The sequence below is a fragment of the Pleurodeles waltl genome, chromosome 4_2 (genome assembly GCF_031143425.1).
Source record: "Pleurodeles waltl isolate 20211129_DDA chromosome 4_2, aPleWal1.hap1.20221129, whole genome shotgun sequence".
Lineage (NCBI taxonomy): Eukaryota > Metazoa > Chordata > Amphibia > Caudata > Salamandridae > Pleurodeles > Pleurodeles waltl.
The window spans coordinates 42929629-42944685 of record NC_090443.1 but is presented as its reverse complement, the minus strand read 5'-3'; the positions used below and the strand labels follow the sequence as shown (position 1 = coordinate 42944685).

The following is a 15057-nucleotide window of genomic DNA, read 5'->3' as shown; positions in this document are numbered from 1 at the left end:
CCTGCTAGCAGCAGTGCCCTTGGGCACCGTAACAGGAGGCTTGAGCCCTTGAGGCTCACCGCCAAGTGTTGCAGTTCCTGCAGGGGGAGGTGTGAAGCACCTCCACCCAGAGCAGGCTTTGTTCCTGACCCCAGAGAGCACAAAGGTTCTCACCCCATGAAGTCAGAAACGTGTCCGATAGTGGCAGGCTGGCACAGACAAGTCAGCCCTACACTAGGGGGTTGGGTTAAATACAGAGAGCATCTCTAAGATGCCCTCTGTGCATTTTACAATAAATCCAACAATGGCATCAGTGGAGTTTATTGTGGTGAGAAGTTTGATACCAAACTTCCCAGTCTTCAGTGAAGCCATCATGGAGCTGGGGAGTTCGTAATTACAAACTCCTAGCAGATGTACTTAGTATGGCCACACTGCACTTACAATGTCTAAAAATGGACTTAGAGACACTGTGGAGGCATACTGCTCATGCAGCTATGCCCTCACCTGTGGTAGTGTGCAACATACCTTAGGGCTGTAAGGCCTGCTAGAGGGGTGACTTACCTATGCCACAGGCAGTGGGTTGTGGGAATGGCACCCTGGGAGGGGTGCCATCTCGACTTTGCATTTTTCTCCCCATCAACACGCACAATCAGCAATGGCAGTGTGCATGTGTTTGGTGAGGGGTCCCTTTAGGGTGGCATAATACATGCTGCAGCCCTCAGGGACCCTCCCTGGCCACAGAGCCCATGGTACCACCGATACCTTTTACAAAGGACTTATCTGTGAGTCAATTGTGGAAACAATTGTACAGTTTAGAGAAAAAGCACTGGTGTTGGGGCCTGTTTAACAGGATCCCACCACACACTCAGTCAAGTGAGTATCAATATCAGGCAAAAGAGAGTGTGAGTGAGAGTGGGGCACAAGAGAGGAAGGAGTGACATTAATTTGGCCTCCAGCTTCCTGTATTTGGTGTCAGCGCTGACAAGCATCCATAGTTTTCAAAATTGACTTGACTGGAGAAGGGGTAGTGGAAGACTTCATCGAGTCACAACTTTCCGAGGATTTCTGCTCTGAAGATCTGGCACCAGAGTGGAGAGTGAATGCAGCTGGCTCAGTCAGAAGGTTCGGATCAAAACCAAAATGATCTTGATGCAGAGAACATACCTTTGCCTTAATGAATGGTGCTGGTGCCGAGCCGGAGGGCAGGGCATCTGAAGCGGTCTTTCGGAACAGACAATGGCCTAGAGGCAGACCAGCGACCTCAAGGGGAATTGGGGGTGGGGAGTTTAAAGTCTTATGGTGAGCAGGAAGGGCCACAGTAATTGTGCACTGGTCAGTAGTGATTTCTTGGCTTCTGATATTAGAATGGACGTCACAGTACAAACTGTCCTGAATAGAAAGGGCCTCCTCCTCCTCCGGAGCTTACTCTCAATTGGCACCACCTCTGGCACCCACTGTAAGTCCCTAGTAAATGGTACTCCAGGTACCTAGGGCTTGGGGTACTAAAGAATGTCCCAGAGGGCTGCAGAACAAATTATGCTATTCCCATAGACCTCCTAAGCACAAGGACATATAACACATAGGAGCTTTTTTTTTTTATATCCAGTGTGTGCAAGGCTCTTTCAGCAACTGAGTCAGGTTGGGGAAAAGAATATTGATAACTCAATAGATTGATTTAAGAGGAACTGTGAGACCACTTGTGGTAGGAATTTAGGGTTGAAACGTAGTACCAGCTGGTCCTATAGTTGGAAGAGTGGTTCTTCTAAAGTTACTGCCTCAATCTCAGTGACACGTATGAGTGACATGATAGCAATAAGAAATCTGAATTTCCAGGATAGGAGTTGAAGAGGATATGCGTAAACAGGTTCAAATAGAGTACCCATTAACCTTGTTAACACAACGTTGAGATTCAAAGTAGGGGTCAAAGGGACCCTAGGCTGCATAACTATTTTGCGACCCTCTAGAAAAGCTCAGATTACAGAAACTGTGAATATGGAGATGTGTTCTCTATTTTGCAGAAATGCAACAACTGCCGCAAAGTGTAGCCTTATGGAAGTGAAAGCTAAACCAGAGGTATGTAAATGTAATAGGTAGTAGACAATGTTTTGAGCATTTGCTGTTAAGGGATCAATATCTTTCGAATGGCAAAAGTGAACAACATTTTTCACTTTCCTGCATAACAGGCTCTAGAAGTGGGTCTTTTTGCTTTCCTTAAGAATATCCATATACAGCCGAAGCAGATTTAAATGTCTAAATTCTAAGACCCCAGGAGCCAGACTGCAAGATTGAGATATCTGGGTTTTGAAGACCTTACTGTCCCCTGGTTTTGGGTTAGAAGGTCCTGCAGATTGGAAGTACCTGGTGTGGGGCTTCCTGGAGTGTGATGAACCATGGTTGTCTGGCCCATGTGGGAGCCACCAAGATGAAGGCTGGGGACATCCGCCGAAGTTTGCGAATCACAAATAGGAACCGTGAGAGAGGTGGAAAAGCGTTAGCAAATGTCCCTGACCAGCAGGTTTGGGAACCTGGAGGCAAAGTTTGAGCACTTGGAGTTTTTTGCTGTGGCACATAGGTCTATATTTGGGTGACTATGCAGGATGCCATGACTCCTAGAAGATGCAGAACGGTTCTCACTGTTAGACGCTTGCGAGTCTGAAACTGTATGTTAAGTGTTTGGAAGGATTAACTCCATGCTGTATTTGAGTATGCTATCCCCCGTAAGAGTCAAGGATGGGTCCCAAGTAAGGTTTTATCTAGAGGTGTTGCAGGTGAGGTTTGGCTGCACCGTTTGTGAAACCTAGTTGGTGAAGTAGGTTTATTGTAGCCTGAGTGTGTTGACAACGCTTCTGATGCGTTGTGCTCTTGATGAGCCAATATTCCATATAAGGGAAAAAGTGTTTGTTTCGTCTTTGTAAGTGAGCAACTACTTACGTTAGGTATTTGGTAAACACCCCTGTGGCTGTGGTGACCCTAAATGGAAGCACATGAACAGAAAGTGTTGTCTGTTTAATCCAAATCTGAGGATGAACTGGGTGAATTAGAATGTGAAAGGAGGTGTCCAAGTCCTACGCGGCCATGAAGTCGCCTTGCTGTAGAATAAGGGATGACATCTTGAAGAGTGACCAAGACCTGTTGGAGTCTTCTCCCGCCAGATGATATGTGATCTGGGGGCGCGGGTGGGCAAGTCAAGGTTTTATGGCATTAGCGGATGGTTTTGAGAAGCCACCCCTGCCTCTAGAGTTGCTACCTCTGAACGAGCCATCATAGTAAGCCCTAGGCAATGTAGATTGCAACTATGGACACCAATAGGAGGTGGAAGTGTCAGAAGATGTGGGTTTGGGTGCTTTACGATATTCTGAGTGACGAAAAGGACCTCGCTGTGCAGATGTTTGCAACACCTCAATACCTCTGGCTGACTGTTTCAAGTAGAGCATCTACTTGAGGGCAAAAGAGGTGTTTCCCATCAAAAGGAAGTGCAAAAGCCTTAAACTTCAAGCACGGCATCCCGGCAAATGAGAACACTGGTGTTAATGCTTTGTGCGACTTTATCAGCTGCATCTAGAGCACAGGGAACAGAAGTGTTAGCAAATAATTTGCCCTCAGAGGCAAATCTCAAAAGCTTTTTTTTTTTTTTTTTTTTTTTTTTTTTTAATACTTCTATGGAAGATGCGGGAGGAGCCTCTCCATTTCTTCCCAGTGTGCCCTATCAAAGCACGAGGAAACCAAAGAAGTTAGCAATTCTCCATTGATTAACTGATTGGGCTGCTACTCTGTTCCCTGCAGCATCTATTTTTCTAGCTTCCTTGTCTGAAAGGGCACTTCGCCAGATGTTTGTGAGTTTGCCCTCTTCCTTGCTGTTGCTCCTACTAAAGAGTCAGGAGGTAATTGACCCTTTATGCAAGTTGGGTTGTGTTAGTATTTTTCCCCTCAGTGTAATGACTCGCTCCTTAACCAGTTCTTTAAAAGTGTCTGGGGAATGTCTTAGCATAGGTTTGAGCATCAGCAGGTATTAGGCCGAGCGCTGAGAGAATTAAAGCATCTCAAATAAAAAGCCACCGTCCAGTGGTTCAGTGTGGAGTTGAACATTATGATAACTGGTTGCACCGCCTATAATATAATGATAGTTTGTGGTATCGTCCAGAGAAGACGACTCTGCTCGATACAAGTCTGGGTCTGTGTCCGTATGTAGGCCTGTGTCTGTATGTGTCTCATAAGTAATCTTGCGGTGGAATAGAGTATTAGTTTGTTATCATCCTCTTGATCCCCATAATCTCCATGTTCCCCAAAAGAATGATAGATTCTTGAGGAGAATAGTGTGTGTCTGCAGGAGGTGAAAGTAGTGGAGAGTGTGCCACAAGTGTGGGTGGAGGTAGACGGATGGCCTTGTGTGCACTTTTCCTATGCTTTGGTTGTGGGGGAATCTCCAAAGTTTCTTCAAATCTTAATGGTGCCTAGCTGGTTTTTCCTTTGAGGAGGTGTAACCAGTATTCAAGCAGTGTCTGGGTGAATATTAATATGTATCTGGTTTTGCCTCAAATCATTGTGGTCCTACAGCCACTGAAGCTGCTGAAGGTTCTACAGTTTTGGAATTCCGTTTGGTGCTAGGGTGAGAATTTGGCTTTTAAGACTTCAAATTTAAGGCAGGTATTTTCAACACCAAAGATGGCTGAGGTTTTGGTGCTGGGGAGTTCAACTCAATTCTCGGTTCGAGGCCGACAACTGTGTCCCTTATGCTGCTCTTTTGGTGCGGAGCTTAGCGTCTCTGATATGGCTGTATGGTGCCAACAAGTGGATGGTCGACCCCTGGGAATAGTTTGAGGCTGTGGTCAGGATGGAGGGGGCACAGTACTCACAGTCTGTCCTGGTGGGAGGTCCTGAATCTGGACCTCGCACCCCAAAATTTTGTTGTCCGAAAAAGGTACCCTCATCTCCTGCCGACACTTGAGCCTGGGCATCGTGGTGGTAGTCTTCGGACCCAAAGATATCTGGAGTGTCTATTTGTGCATCAAGACATCTCGAGTCTTCTTGTGTGCCAATCATGCAGTGTTTTTTTTTCGATCTGAACGACTGGCAAGCGTCGCAAGTGCATTATTGGTGGTGCGGAGAAAGGCACGTTACACACCAGATTATGGTCGGTGTGCGGGAACTTACAGTGGCAACTGGGCAAAATCTAAAATTACGTTCATTGCATCACCAGATGGACATGTCCTGGATAAAATATCAAAAAGACAAAGCTTGCCACTTAGGTCCTCGGTCGACAGGAAGCGTGCTGACGAGCGACCGATGTAGATATCTAAGTAACTGCGATCGACGACAATACCGACGTTCAAGACCTAACAAACAAGTTACCTACCTTCGGTAATACCTTATCTGGAAGAGACATATTCTCGTCGCAGATTCCTTACCTTTGAATTTCCTTCAGGGTTCAGACTGTATCCGCAGAATTTTCTGAGCAGTACCCTTGCAAGCAATTAGGTAGTGTTGATCAGCTCCACATCAGTTGTCGGTGTTGATTGCGCTAGATATGATGTTGCAGGACTTATATAGGTGCCACCAGGCGCAGTGAAGTCCATTTCTTTTCACGACTTTCCACGCCAGAGGCGCAGGGCCATGAAGAACACGGACTACTGGTGAGTCAAAACTAAGGCCCATAAGTGAGAGTCACTGTCCCTAGCAATCAGTTCGCAGAATGGGGAGGATGGGTGGGTCTGTAAGGAATCTGCAACTAGTATATGTCTCTACCAGATAAGGAGTTACCAAAGGTAAGTAACTTGTTCATCTGATAAAGACTTTTGGTTGCAGATTCCTTACCATGTAATACATACCCAAGCAATACCATTCCTGGAGGAGGGTCGACAAACCAAGGTCCTGCAGGACCAAACGGGCAGGGTACCTGTCCCTACAGACTAGATTGTCTAGGCAGTAGTGTTTGGTAAACATGTGCAAAGAAACCCACGTTGCAGCCTGACAGATGTTCAGAACTGGAACTCCACGTGCTAACGCAGCAGTCGTAGCTTGGGTAGATTTAGTACGCAAACCTTCAGGTGCTTGCCTTTTGGCCAGTGCTTAGCAGATCTTAATGCAGAGTACAACCCATCTGGAGATGGTATGATTCTCCACTGCCTAACCTTTCTTCGCACCCACACAACCAACAGAGATGACCATCCACCTAGACTATTTTGTAAGATCAAGGTAGAACGCCATTGCTCTTTTTGGGTCTAGGGGGTGTAGTCTCTCCTCTTCCTTAGAAGAAAGTGGGTGTGCGTAAAAAGGAAGCCAGGTTATGGATTTGCCTACATGGAAGGGCATAACCACTTCTGATAGAAAAGAAGCCCTAGTGTAAAGCACCACTTTGTCATTGAGTGTGCTTCATTTCTTGACTGTGTGTGTACAACAAATGCTTTGCACTACCCTTTAATAAACCTAATTGCTCGACCACACTACCACGAAAGAGAGCATTAGTATTATCTACTTTAGCCCCGGTTAAGCCTCTGGGTAACCCTGGACTGTGCACACCATACCTCATTTTAGTATAGTATAAACAGAGCCAACATCCTACAGTGCTATTCTTTTAGCACCCTCTAAGAATCGTTTTACACTGATGCTGTAAAAAAACTTCTTATCATATGACCTCTTGTGTAGGCCAGTATAGCTGGTAGATGAACTTTTAACGATGCATATGTAAGACCTTGTTGTAAAAGCTAAGTTAAATATTTTAGCTGTCTTTTCCCTTGTGATTTTTTTTCCTAAACCATTCCTTATACACTATAGTGAAAATCCCTTCCATTTTGTCATATGACATTTTCGGGTTATTGATTTTCTTGCTTCTCTTAATAATGCCATTGTTTTTTCTGGTAGCTGCGAATTCTAACTCTTCAGGAGCCACGCCGTTAGTTTCAAATATTCTGGTTCTGTGTGTAATACCCTTCACCTTTCAAATGACAACAGATCTTGTTGTTCTGGTAGCCAAATCTCCCTTGAGCTAGTTGCACTATCTCGGAGTACCATGTTTGTCTTGCCCAATGCATTGCAATAAAAAAAAAAATCCTTTAGCATTTGTTGATGACTTTGTGCAATAGTGGAACTGGGGGAAAAGCACACGCAAATGTCCCCGACCAGTTTATCAAAAAGACATTCCCCAGAGACCGTGGGTGTATCGGGCGTGGAGGCAAAGTACTGTCCTTTCGCGTTCCGAGGAGTTTCAAACAGATGCACTGTTGGTGTATTCCTTTTCTGAAAAATGTTGTGGAACAGTCCTTGTTGAGTTCCCATTTGGGGGTGTACGAGGCCTGCCTGCGCACTCTGTCTGCCTTGACATTGTCCCTCCCTGGAAGATGAATCGCTTGAATCTCCAGGTTTCTTAGTATTGCCCATTTCCAGAGTTGCTGAGCTAGCTTTGAGAGGGGTGGAGACTGAGTACCTCTCGGACTGTTGATGTAAAACATTCTCGTTGTATGGTCTGACTAAATCAATATTGTCTTTCCCCAAAGATGTCTTTGGAAAGCTTTCAAAGCTTGAAAAACAGTCTTTAGTCCCAGGATGTTGATGCGCTGTACAGCATCCTGATCCCTCCAGATACCTCGCATTTTCAGGGATCCCCCTGTGTGCTCCTAATCCTATGTGTGAGGCATCTGGTAATGGTCACAGAGTAGGTTGCAGAGAAGGTCTTCCTTGAGTAATGTTTTTACTGTTCCACCACACATTTTTGGATTCCTCTCATATTAAGTCTCACATGTGGGATTAAGGGAATGCATGATTTCATATTTCCCAATAGCTTACCCACTGTCCTTGCTGTCAGAGCTTGCCCCTTCTTGTAAATAACAGTCTCTCCCAGAGGGGTTTGTGTTATTTTTCTCGCTGGGGAATATTTTCCCTTGATTTGAATTTAACCTGGCTCACAAAAAAATATTTTCCTGGTTGTGGAGAGGATTTTTCTATGTTTGATGAGAAACCTAGTGTGTGCAGATTCGTCATCACTATTTGAATGTCATGTTTGCATCTTTGGTACGAGTTTGTTCTTACTAACCAATCGCCGTGTTTCAGATATACATGTATACCCCTTCTTCTGAGATATACCGCCCCTGTTGCAAGACACTTTGTTCTACCTCTGACGTGTCTTTTGTTGTCTAAGCCTTCTGTGAGATCCACAATCCCTTCAGACGCTCATCAAATTCCTTTTTCTTTTGGAGAAGGGCAGCCATTTTGGCTTCTAGGTTTTTCTTTTTTTCCCCAATTTTAATGGCCAGCTCTTCAGGGTCATGTGTCGAGTTTTTCCTTTTCAAAGCTAAAGTTTCTTTGGACAATGTCTCAGAGAGCGAGCTTCGATATTCTGCTTGTGAATCTTGGCCCTTCAACGACTATGAATCCTTTGGCCTTCCGTCCCTTAACAAAGCTTGCTTTTTCCAGAGTTTTTTCTCCACTGAAAACCCCCACTAGGGCTCCATGAGACTCCTCTTCATGGGGTGTGCCTGCCGAAGGGGAGCGTTTCGATGCAGAGGGTCGTTTTTGTGCCCACGAGTCTGTTCTCTTCGACTCTGGTATCTTAGCAGAGGTTGTAGGCTCTTACCTCCGATTTTCTGCTCTTCTTTGGTGCTTCTTCTTCAACCTCGATGATCTCCCAATCACCCTCTAAAGTTTCTCCTTCAGCTTCCTCTGCGACATTCTCATTGTTGCTGAAAAGTCCCAGATCTCTTAGGGATTTTTTATTTATTTATTTTTTGAGGTTTTATATAGCACAAATTCGACCTGAAGGTATTGGAGCACTTTGGTGCTGTTTTTTGGCCTTGCAAGGTGTGATGGGCCATTTTTTGTCTCGCCCTCACCCTCAATGTCTTCGGTGCAAACAAGGAGTCGGCGCTGCAATCTTCATTCTGGTGGTTGATCGGAAAACAGATGTTACATGATGGCATTTTTTGCAAAACTGGAAAAATTTATTTTCCATTACTCCAAGCACGGGGCCCCCCGAATGGGCCTTCTTGGCAATCGGTCAAGTTAAAGAAATACATTTGCGATCTATCTTATGTCGGCCATTCTCGTTGGCATTAATCTTTTACTCTGACGAAGTTCTCGTTGAATTCCACGCAAATCCTTCAAAGTTTTTTCCTTGTGTTGGAGACTCCTCTGCAAATATCCAGACCCACTGGCGGAAAACAAATCTTAAGACGCAAACTTAAGGTGGGAACATCCGCAGGAAGTACGATGTCACACAGGGACACCAAATAAAGGTTCAGTCGATGCCGACCAACAAACAAAGGGAGAAAAAGAACATAGACTTTAAAAAAATAAAAAATAAAAATGGTGAAATATTGGAAATTTCTGGACCCAACCACTAGATGGTGGAATAACGACCAGCATATGAATCCAGAAGAGATTCACGCTGCAAAGCAACCATTTCCTAGTTCTGGTTGGGGGAACATTCTCAAGTAGCCTCTTTGGCCAAAAGGCTTTGCACTTCACACTGCAAAATGGAAAGATGGTCCTCCGTCAATTGCTTGTGAGACTTAGACGGTGGTAGGTGTGGCAACAAGAGAATTAAAGGTAGGGCATAATCACGTCAAACTATTTGCAGGACCCACCTGTCCGATGTTATGGCATGCCAATTTAGCAAAAATCACTGGATCCTGCCTTCCACCAGGTGGCTGTGCTCTGCTAAGGGCACAATAAAGGGGTTTACACAGGTGGGGATGCAGGGGCGTAGCGGACTGGGCAGCCAGTTGACAGGGACGGTGGGGGGAGATCAGCATCATGGCCAGTCACAAAATTGTTGGGCTACTTGTGGAAGTTGGACTGGCTGATGACATGGGGCCCCTCTGCCAAAGGCATAAAAGGAGCATTAGGGTTGATGCAGTTGGAGAAGAGAGGCAGACACGCCCAAGGAGGATGCAGTGGCTCTACTTTCCTTAAACCGCTCAAAAACAGAGTTCATCTTGTACCCAAACAGGCGAGTCTCGCTGAGCCACAAGTCCATAAAGGACGATTGGACATCTCCTGAAAAAAAAAAAAACAGTGGACAGCAGCGAACTTTAGCAGCGAATGGCAACACTGGTGCCAAATGCTTGCCCGATGGAATCTGAAGTCCAACCTATAAAGAATTGTGAATTTGGCAGTATTGTGACTGCCCTTGTATGGCCTGGGTGAGGGCAGGTCAGAGACCTTCATGAACACCTGGCAAGACAAGCTACTGAATCCAGTTGTAACATCGCCCCAGGCAGCAGCTAGCATTTACAGATCGGAGCACCAAGCTGGTGGCCGAGAAAAGACTCTTAGCAAATGACTCCACCCCTTTAGACTCCCAATCAGGGGGGGGGGGGGGCGGGGGGGGGGTATATTGGAAAATGTTGGTGTGCAAAGATAAAAATGCCAGCTTGCCCAGGGCAGGGCAATGGCGTTGTGCAATCTAGCAGTTGACCAGGACACCAGAGCAAGGCTTAGCCCATTCCACTGACAAGGTATCTGTAAGGGCCTTGTTAAAATGTTGGAGAGGCTCAGTGGATGTTTGCTTTGACTGAAGGAGTTCTTTAAGGACACTGGTCTTTACATCCAAGGTGGGGAGCTGGAGATCAAGGACTTCAGCCGTCCTACACACTGTCATGGCACAGGCAGCACTCTCCTCAGTGGCTGGACCACGAGGTGGAAGGAGTCCAATTCAAAGGAGACATCAAGGCCAACAGCCTCATGGTACTCATTGTATCAATTCTCCTTGTGTTATGGCTGGCCAATCTCATCACCCTCATCGTAGTTATTGTCTGAATTTGTGCCAAATAGGGACTGCAGAGAAAGAACTCTCACTTGTAAAGGCTGAGGTGCAGGAGAGCTAGGTGCAGCCTTGGCAAAGGCTGAACCAGTTCTAACTCAGAGACTAAAATAGGTACTTAGTTTTCCAGCGTGGAAGGAGTTATTACTGTTGAAGTTCCAGGAATCAGCGTGGACCTGTGCGCTGGAGGTGAAGTTGAAGCTTGGGGAAGCCCCTTGATGGACACAGAGGGTCTGACTGGCACCAAGAGACAACCCACAGGATATTCCGGATGTCAGGCCTTTCAGCTCCATTGTGCCCAAAGCCGCGCCAGAGGGATTAGGCAAGGATTCGATGAGTCTGAGTATAGCCTTGAAGAACTCTTCGATGTGTTTAGGAGTGGCAGATGGCCCCAGAAACTCTGGTTGGGCCGGAATAGGTAATGGGAAAGGCTTAAAACCTGTCATTTTGCCAAGTGACATTTCTCATGCACAAGGTTTTTGAATTTGTTTGGGGTGATAGGAGTATCAAAGAGATGAGAGGTCACTCCGGATCCAAGTCTGGTGGTGCAGAAAGAAAGGAACTGATGAAAGTGGAGAAGTGGCTCCCATATAGACTCCACACATCATTTTCGAATCAGTGTCAGTGAGGAGCTGCATGGCCCCCACCTACTGGTGCACAAAGGTACTACTGAAAAGTTTCCATATACAAATGGACAACTGGGAAATAATCAATAGGCGAGGGCTCTGTGGCTTGAAGTTTCTATCAGAATGTTTTCTTACTTGCTACAATCGTTTTATGTGGCTTGAAAACCTTCCACATTCATAAGGCATTAGTTTTGGCCATTGACCACAGGAGACCATTATGGCAACGTCAGTAAGCCCACCCTATCACAGTACATGACCACCATCTTCAGATTCTTTCCCCCCTAAATCTACATGCAAACTTTGTATTATTTTTTTTTTTGCCTTCAATAGATCATGCACTGCTCCACTTCACAAGAGAACCATGAAGATCACATGGGCATTGTTAGAAATAGGGTCTTTGGTTGGCCGTCGGGTTACCCCCCTGTCCAAGCAAGGCAGGGCTGAGCCATGTTTACAGGGCTACAGTGTTTTGTAAATGTGCATGGTTGCTGCTGTGTTGATGTGATTTATTAACATTCTTCCAATGTATGTTTAGGAAGCCCCATTTCTCCCTTACTGAATATGCCACATAGGTCACTTTCTATTTCCCCTTGTGAAGCATCAGCGTTTCCATTCTCCCATATCTTCTCTTCTTTTTCTAAAGCATCGTGTATATAATATTCCTGTTAATCCTTTTTTTCATGTGTATTATGTACATATAGCAGTAATGGAGCAGGTGTTACTGGGATCTCCAAGAGATCAGGACTGTGCCCTTCTCTCCAGCTTGTGCAACATGTTCCACTGATATCAGTTTTGACCACAAAGTCTCTCATTTGTTTTTTGAATTAGAAACTCTGCCGTTCGTTCCACAGACATGACTTTTTTGGGGCTTTCATTCAAAGTTGAGACCTGGACTATATGTACAGTCTTACCGGCACTTTTGTGTTTTGACCTGGAAGACATTCAACTTTTCAGTACGGTACGTAAACTTATCTTTTTGAGAAGAGACTTCTTAACTTAGTGGTTGAATTTTAACTTTGGTATTCAATTTTTGTCAGCTATCAAGGCTTGTCAGAAAAAGGCATAGTTTGTGTTGGCTCTTTCAGTGTTGATGAAATGTCCTTTGCACGTTTTCAGATTTTATATATTTAAAAAAAAGCTTTCAGCAATGTCAGAGTCTGCACATTAGTCCCCCAATGTCTCCTTTTCTACCCAAAATCAGCTAAGCCTTTTTTCCTCAGTCACCAAACCCATCTTTTATATGGTTTGCCCTCGCTGTTCCACACTAACATTTAAAGAAGGCGAGTGTGGGGAAGCCATGATTATAGATATTCACACAGTATTCCAGGGATAAATCAATTTACAAACACAACACATTTATTCTTGATTTGATCCGATTTTCTTTTCCATCACATCAACATATTTCTTCTCATGGGTTACATAGTTGCACCATTTCTCAGCACCTTTTATCAGGTTGCAATGTTTCTCATTCAGCACCTTTCACCCTGGTACGATTAGGCCTTAAGCTTTTTAAAGAAAGTTATTGCGTGAAAGCAGCAGTAACTTATAGCAGTAAAGGAAATGTTACTTTTTTTTTAATTTTATTTTTTAAATCAATAAAGGAGACTTATTTGGTGCTACACTGGTGAGGCAAAGTAAACAAGAGTTCTAAATTAAAATAAACACAAAGGTAGGGTGAGATGTGCTTGAACAGCTATTTGGTTCAAAGATATATAAGAACAATCCAAAAGAAGCAAAAAATATTTGAAAGGTTAACAACTCAGCTATATTTAAAGAAACACACATGTATCAGGAAGAAACAACTGAAGGATGTAACAAAGATATATAAACACCATCAAACAAGATCTCTCTTTGGAACAAGGACAGATTATTAATGAAGAACTCATACAAGAAGTAAGTGTGGGAGGGCAATCACAGGGAAAAGTGTGGGTAAGAATCAGTAGGTAGGAATGACAGATTATACAGGAAAATAGGGATTCAGCTACATGGCATACTGCACAACATGTGAATCTAGAATAGGTTCAATCTGCGAACATTCTTTTAAAAATTCATAATTTCACACCCTCGCACAATCTGCACTTTGTCATCTTCTAAAAAACTAATTTTGCTCCAACCCCCTCTATCTCCTTGGCAACTTGCTTTGTATGCCACCCAACATGCCCACCTCCTTTGGAAAAAGGGAACATATTTGTATCTATTTGCCAATTGCCAAGTGATGCATACAAAGTAATGAATAGGAGGCATTACCTGTTCAGAGAGCTGGTGCTTATTCTCAGCCGAGGACTTTTCCAGGTCAGCAATTCTGGTTTGCTGCTGCTGGACCACTGACCTCAAGTGCTTAATGCAGTTGTGGTTTGGAAGCTCGTCTTTTGGCATTTCTAATCTGTGAAGAAGCAAGAGGAGGAAACAGTCATAATGATTTAACCACGTTCGCATCACAGTGAGGAAAAACGTAATTTCGTAGCAGTGTGCTTTATACAAAGATGCAGAACACAATAAGGTTAACCTCACACAGAAGGCATCACTAGCTTGCCAAGTATGCACAGTTTGTTTAATAAGGGGTTTAACAGGTTTAGTTGGTACTATTGATCTGCTGAAGACCCAATAACTTATCTGCAGTATTTTACTGTGCATTCTTCGAGCACTATTGTAATGGCTGTTCTAATTAAAGGCTCCTTTGCTCAGTCATGATTCTTTTTTCTGTGAACTTAGAGGTGTGACAAGAAAAGTATTAGGAAATTCTCACAACATAAAGTACACTTTCCATTAGTCAGAAAGCAGTTTCCTTGACCCACAAATTAATTTCCTGAAGAGTATTACAATTTACTCGTAGAACTCAGCTGTACAGTCTGTTCAGCCTTTGTATACATATGGCTTCTTCTACACCTACAAACTTTCATATTTAATCAGAAGTCAGCATAAACTCAGTCCTTTAGGTTCCACACCCCCAGTGCACTTACTCAAATCCCTAGGGCAAGGCCAACAGAAAATCAGGTCTCTCAGTTACGACAACAATGTATTTATGTAGCATTACATATCACTTCTGCTTCTCAGAACTATACATAACAGATATGATCATTACTCACTTTATCAACTAAGGAAAAGAATAAGTTAACCTTATGAATATTTAAACTTGTGCCCTACAGATAAAGCATATATGTCAGCAGCATCCATATTTTCTCGCTGTGTCACCTTGCTGTATATTCTCCCAACCCACTCACCCAAGACCCCTGCACACTTACCCACATCCCTGCTCACAGGTCACAGGACGTTTGGGATTGTGCTCGCAATCGTTAAGGTGAGACATCAGGTTGTCGAGTCGAACCACCACAGAACAACCAAAAACTGCGTTGTCACAAGTAATCTGCAGCTTAGAGAGCATGTTCCGCATGATCCGGGGGACAGGGCGCAGGTGAGCCACGGTCACCACACTGCGGTCCACTGGGCAGGTTTGCTGCTGCGAGAACCACTGGGTAATGCAAGCATTACAAAAGGCGTGCTCACAGTGAGGAGCCTAGGGAGAGGGACAGAGGGTCAACAGTTAGAAACATATCAGAGCTTCGCACCCACCAGGTCTTAGATTTTGTATGCATGGTCTGCTCTAGTGATAAGTAGGAGTCATAATAATGGTGACTTAGGTGCTCTTAGCACTTAGGCTGCTTTTATTACCTGTGGAGTCCATTACTATCCCACCACGGC

General features: G+C 44.4%; 1 protein-coding gene across 1 annotated transcript in view; it reads right to left on the bottom strand.

Moving 5' to 3' along the window:
* Nucleotides 1–15057, bottom strand: part of RNF41 (ring finger protein 41) — a 190157-nt gene that overhangs the window by 94408 nt on the left and 80692 nt on the right. Inside the window, exons 4-5 of the mRNA XM_069230564.1 lie at nt 14601–14872; nt 13606–13741 (exon numbers count right to left, since the gene is read on the bottom strand). Coding sequence (XP_069086665.1) covers nt 13606–13741; nt 14601–14872 — 408 coding nt within the window. The remainder of the gene's footprint in view (nt 1–13605; nt 13742–14600; nt 14873–15057) is intronic.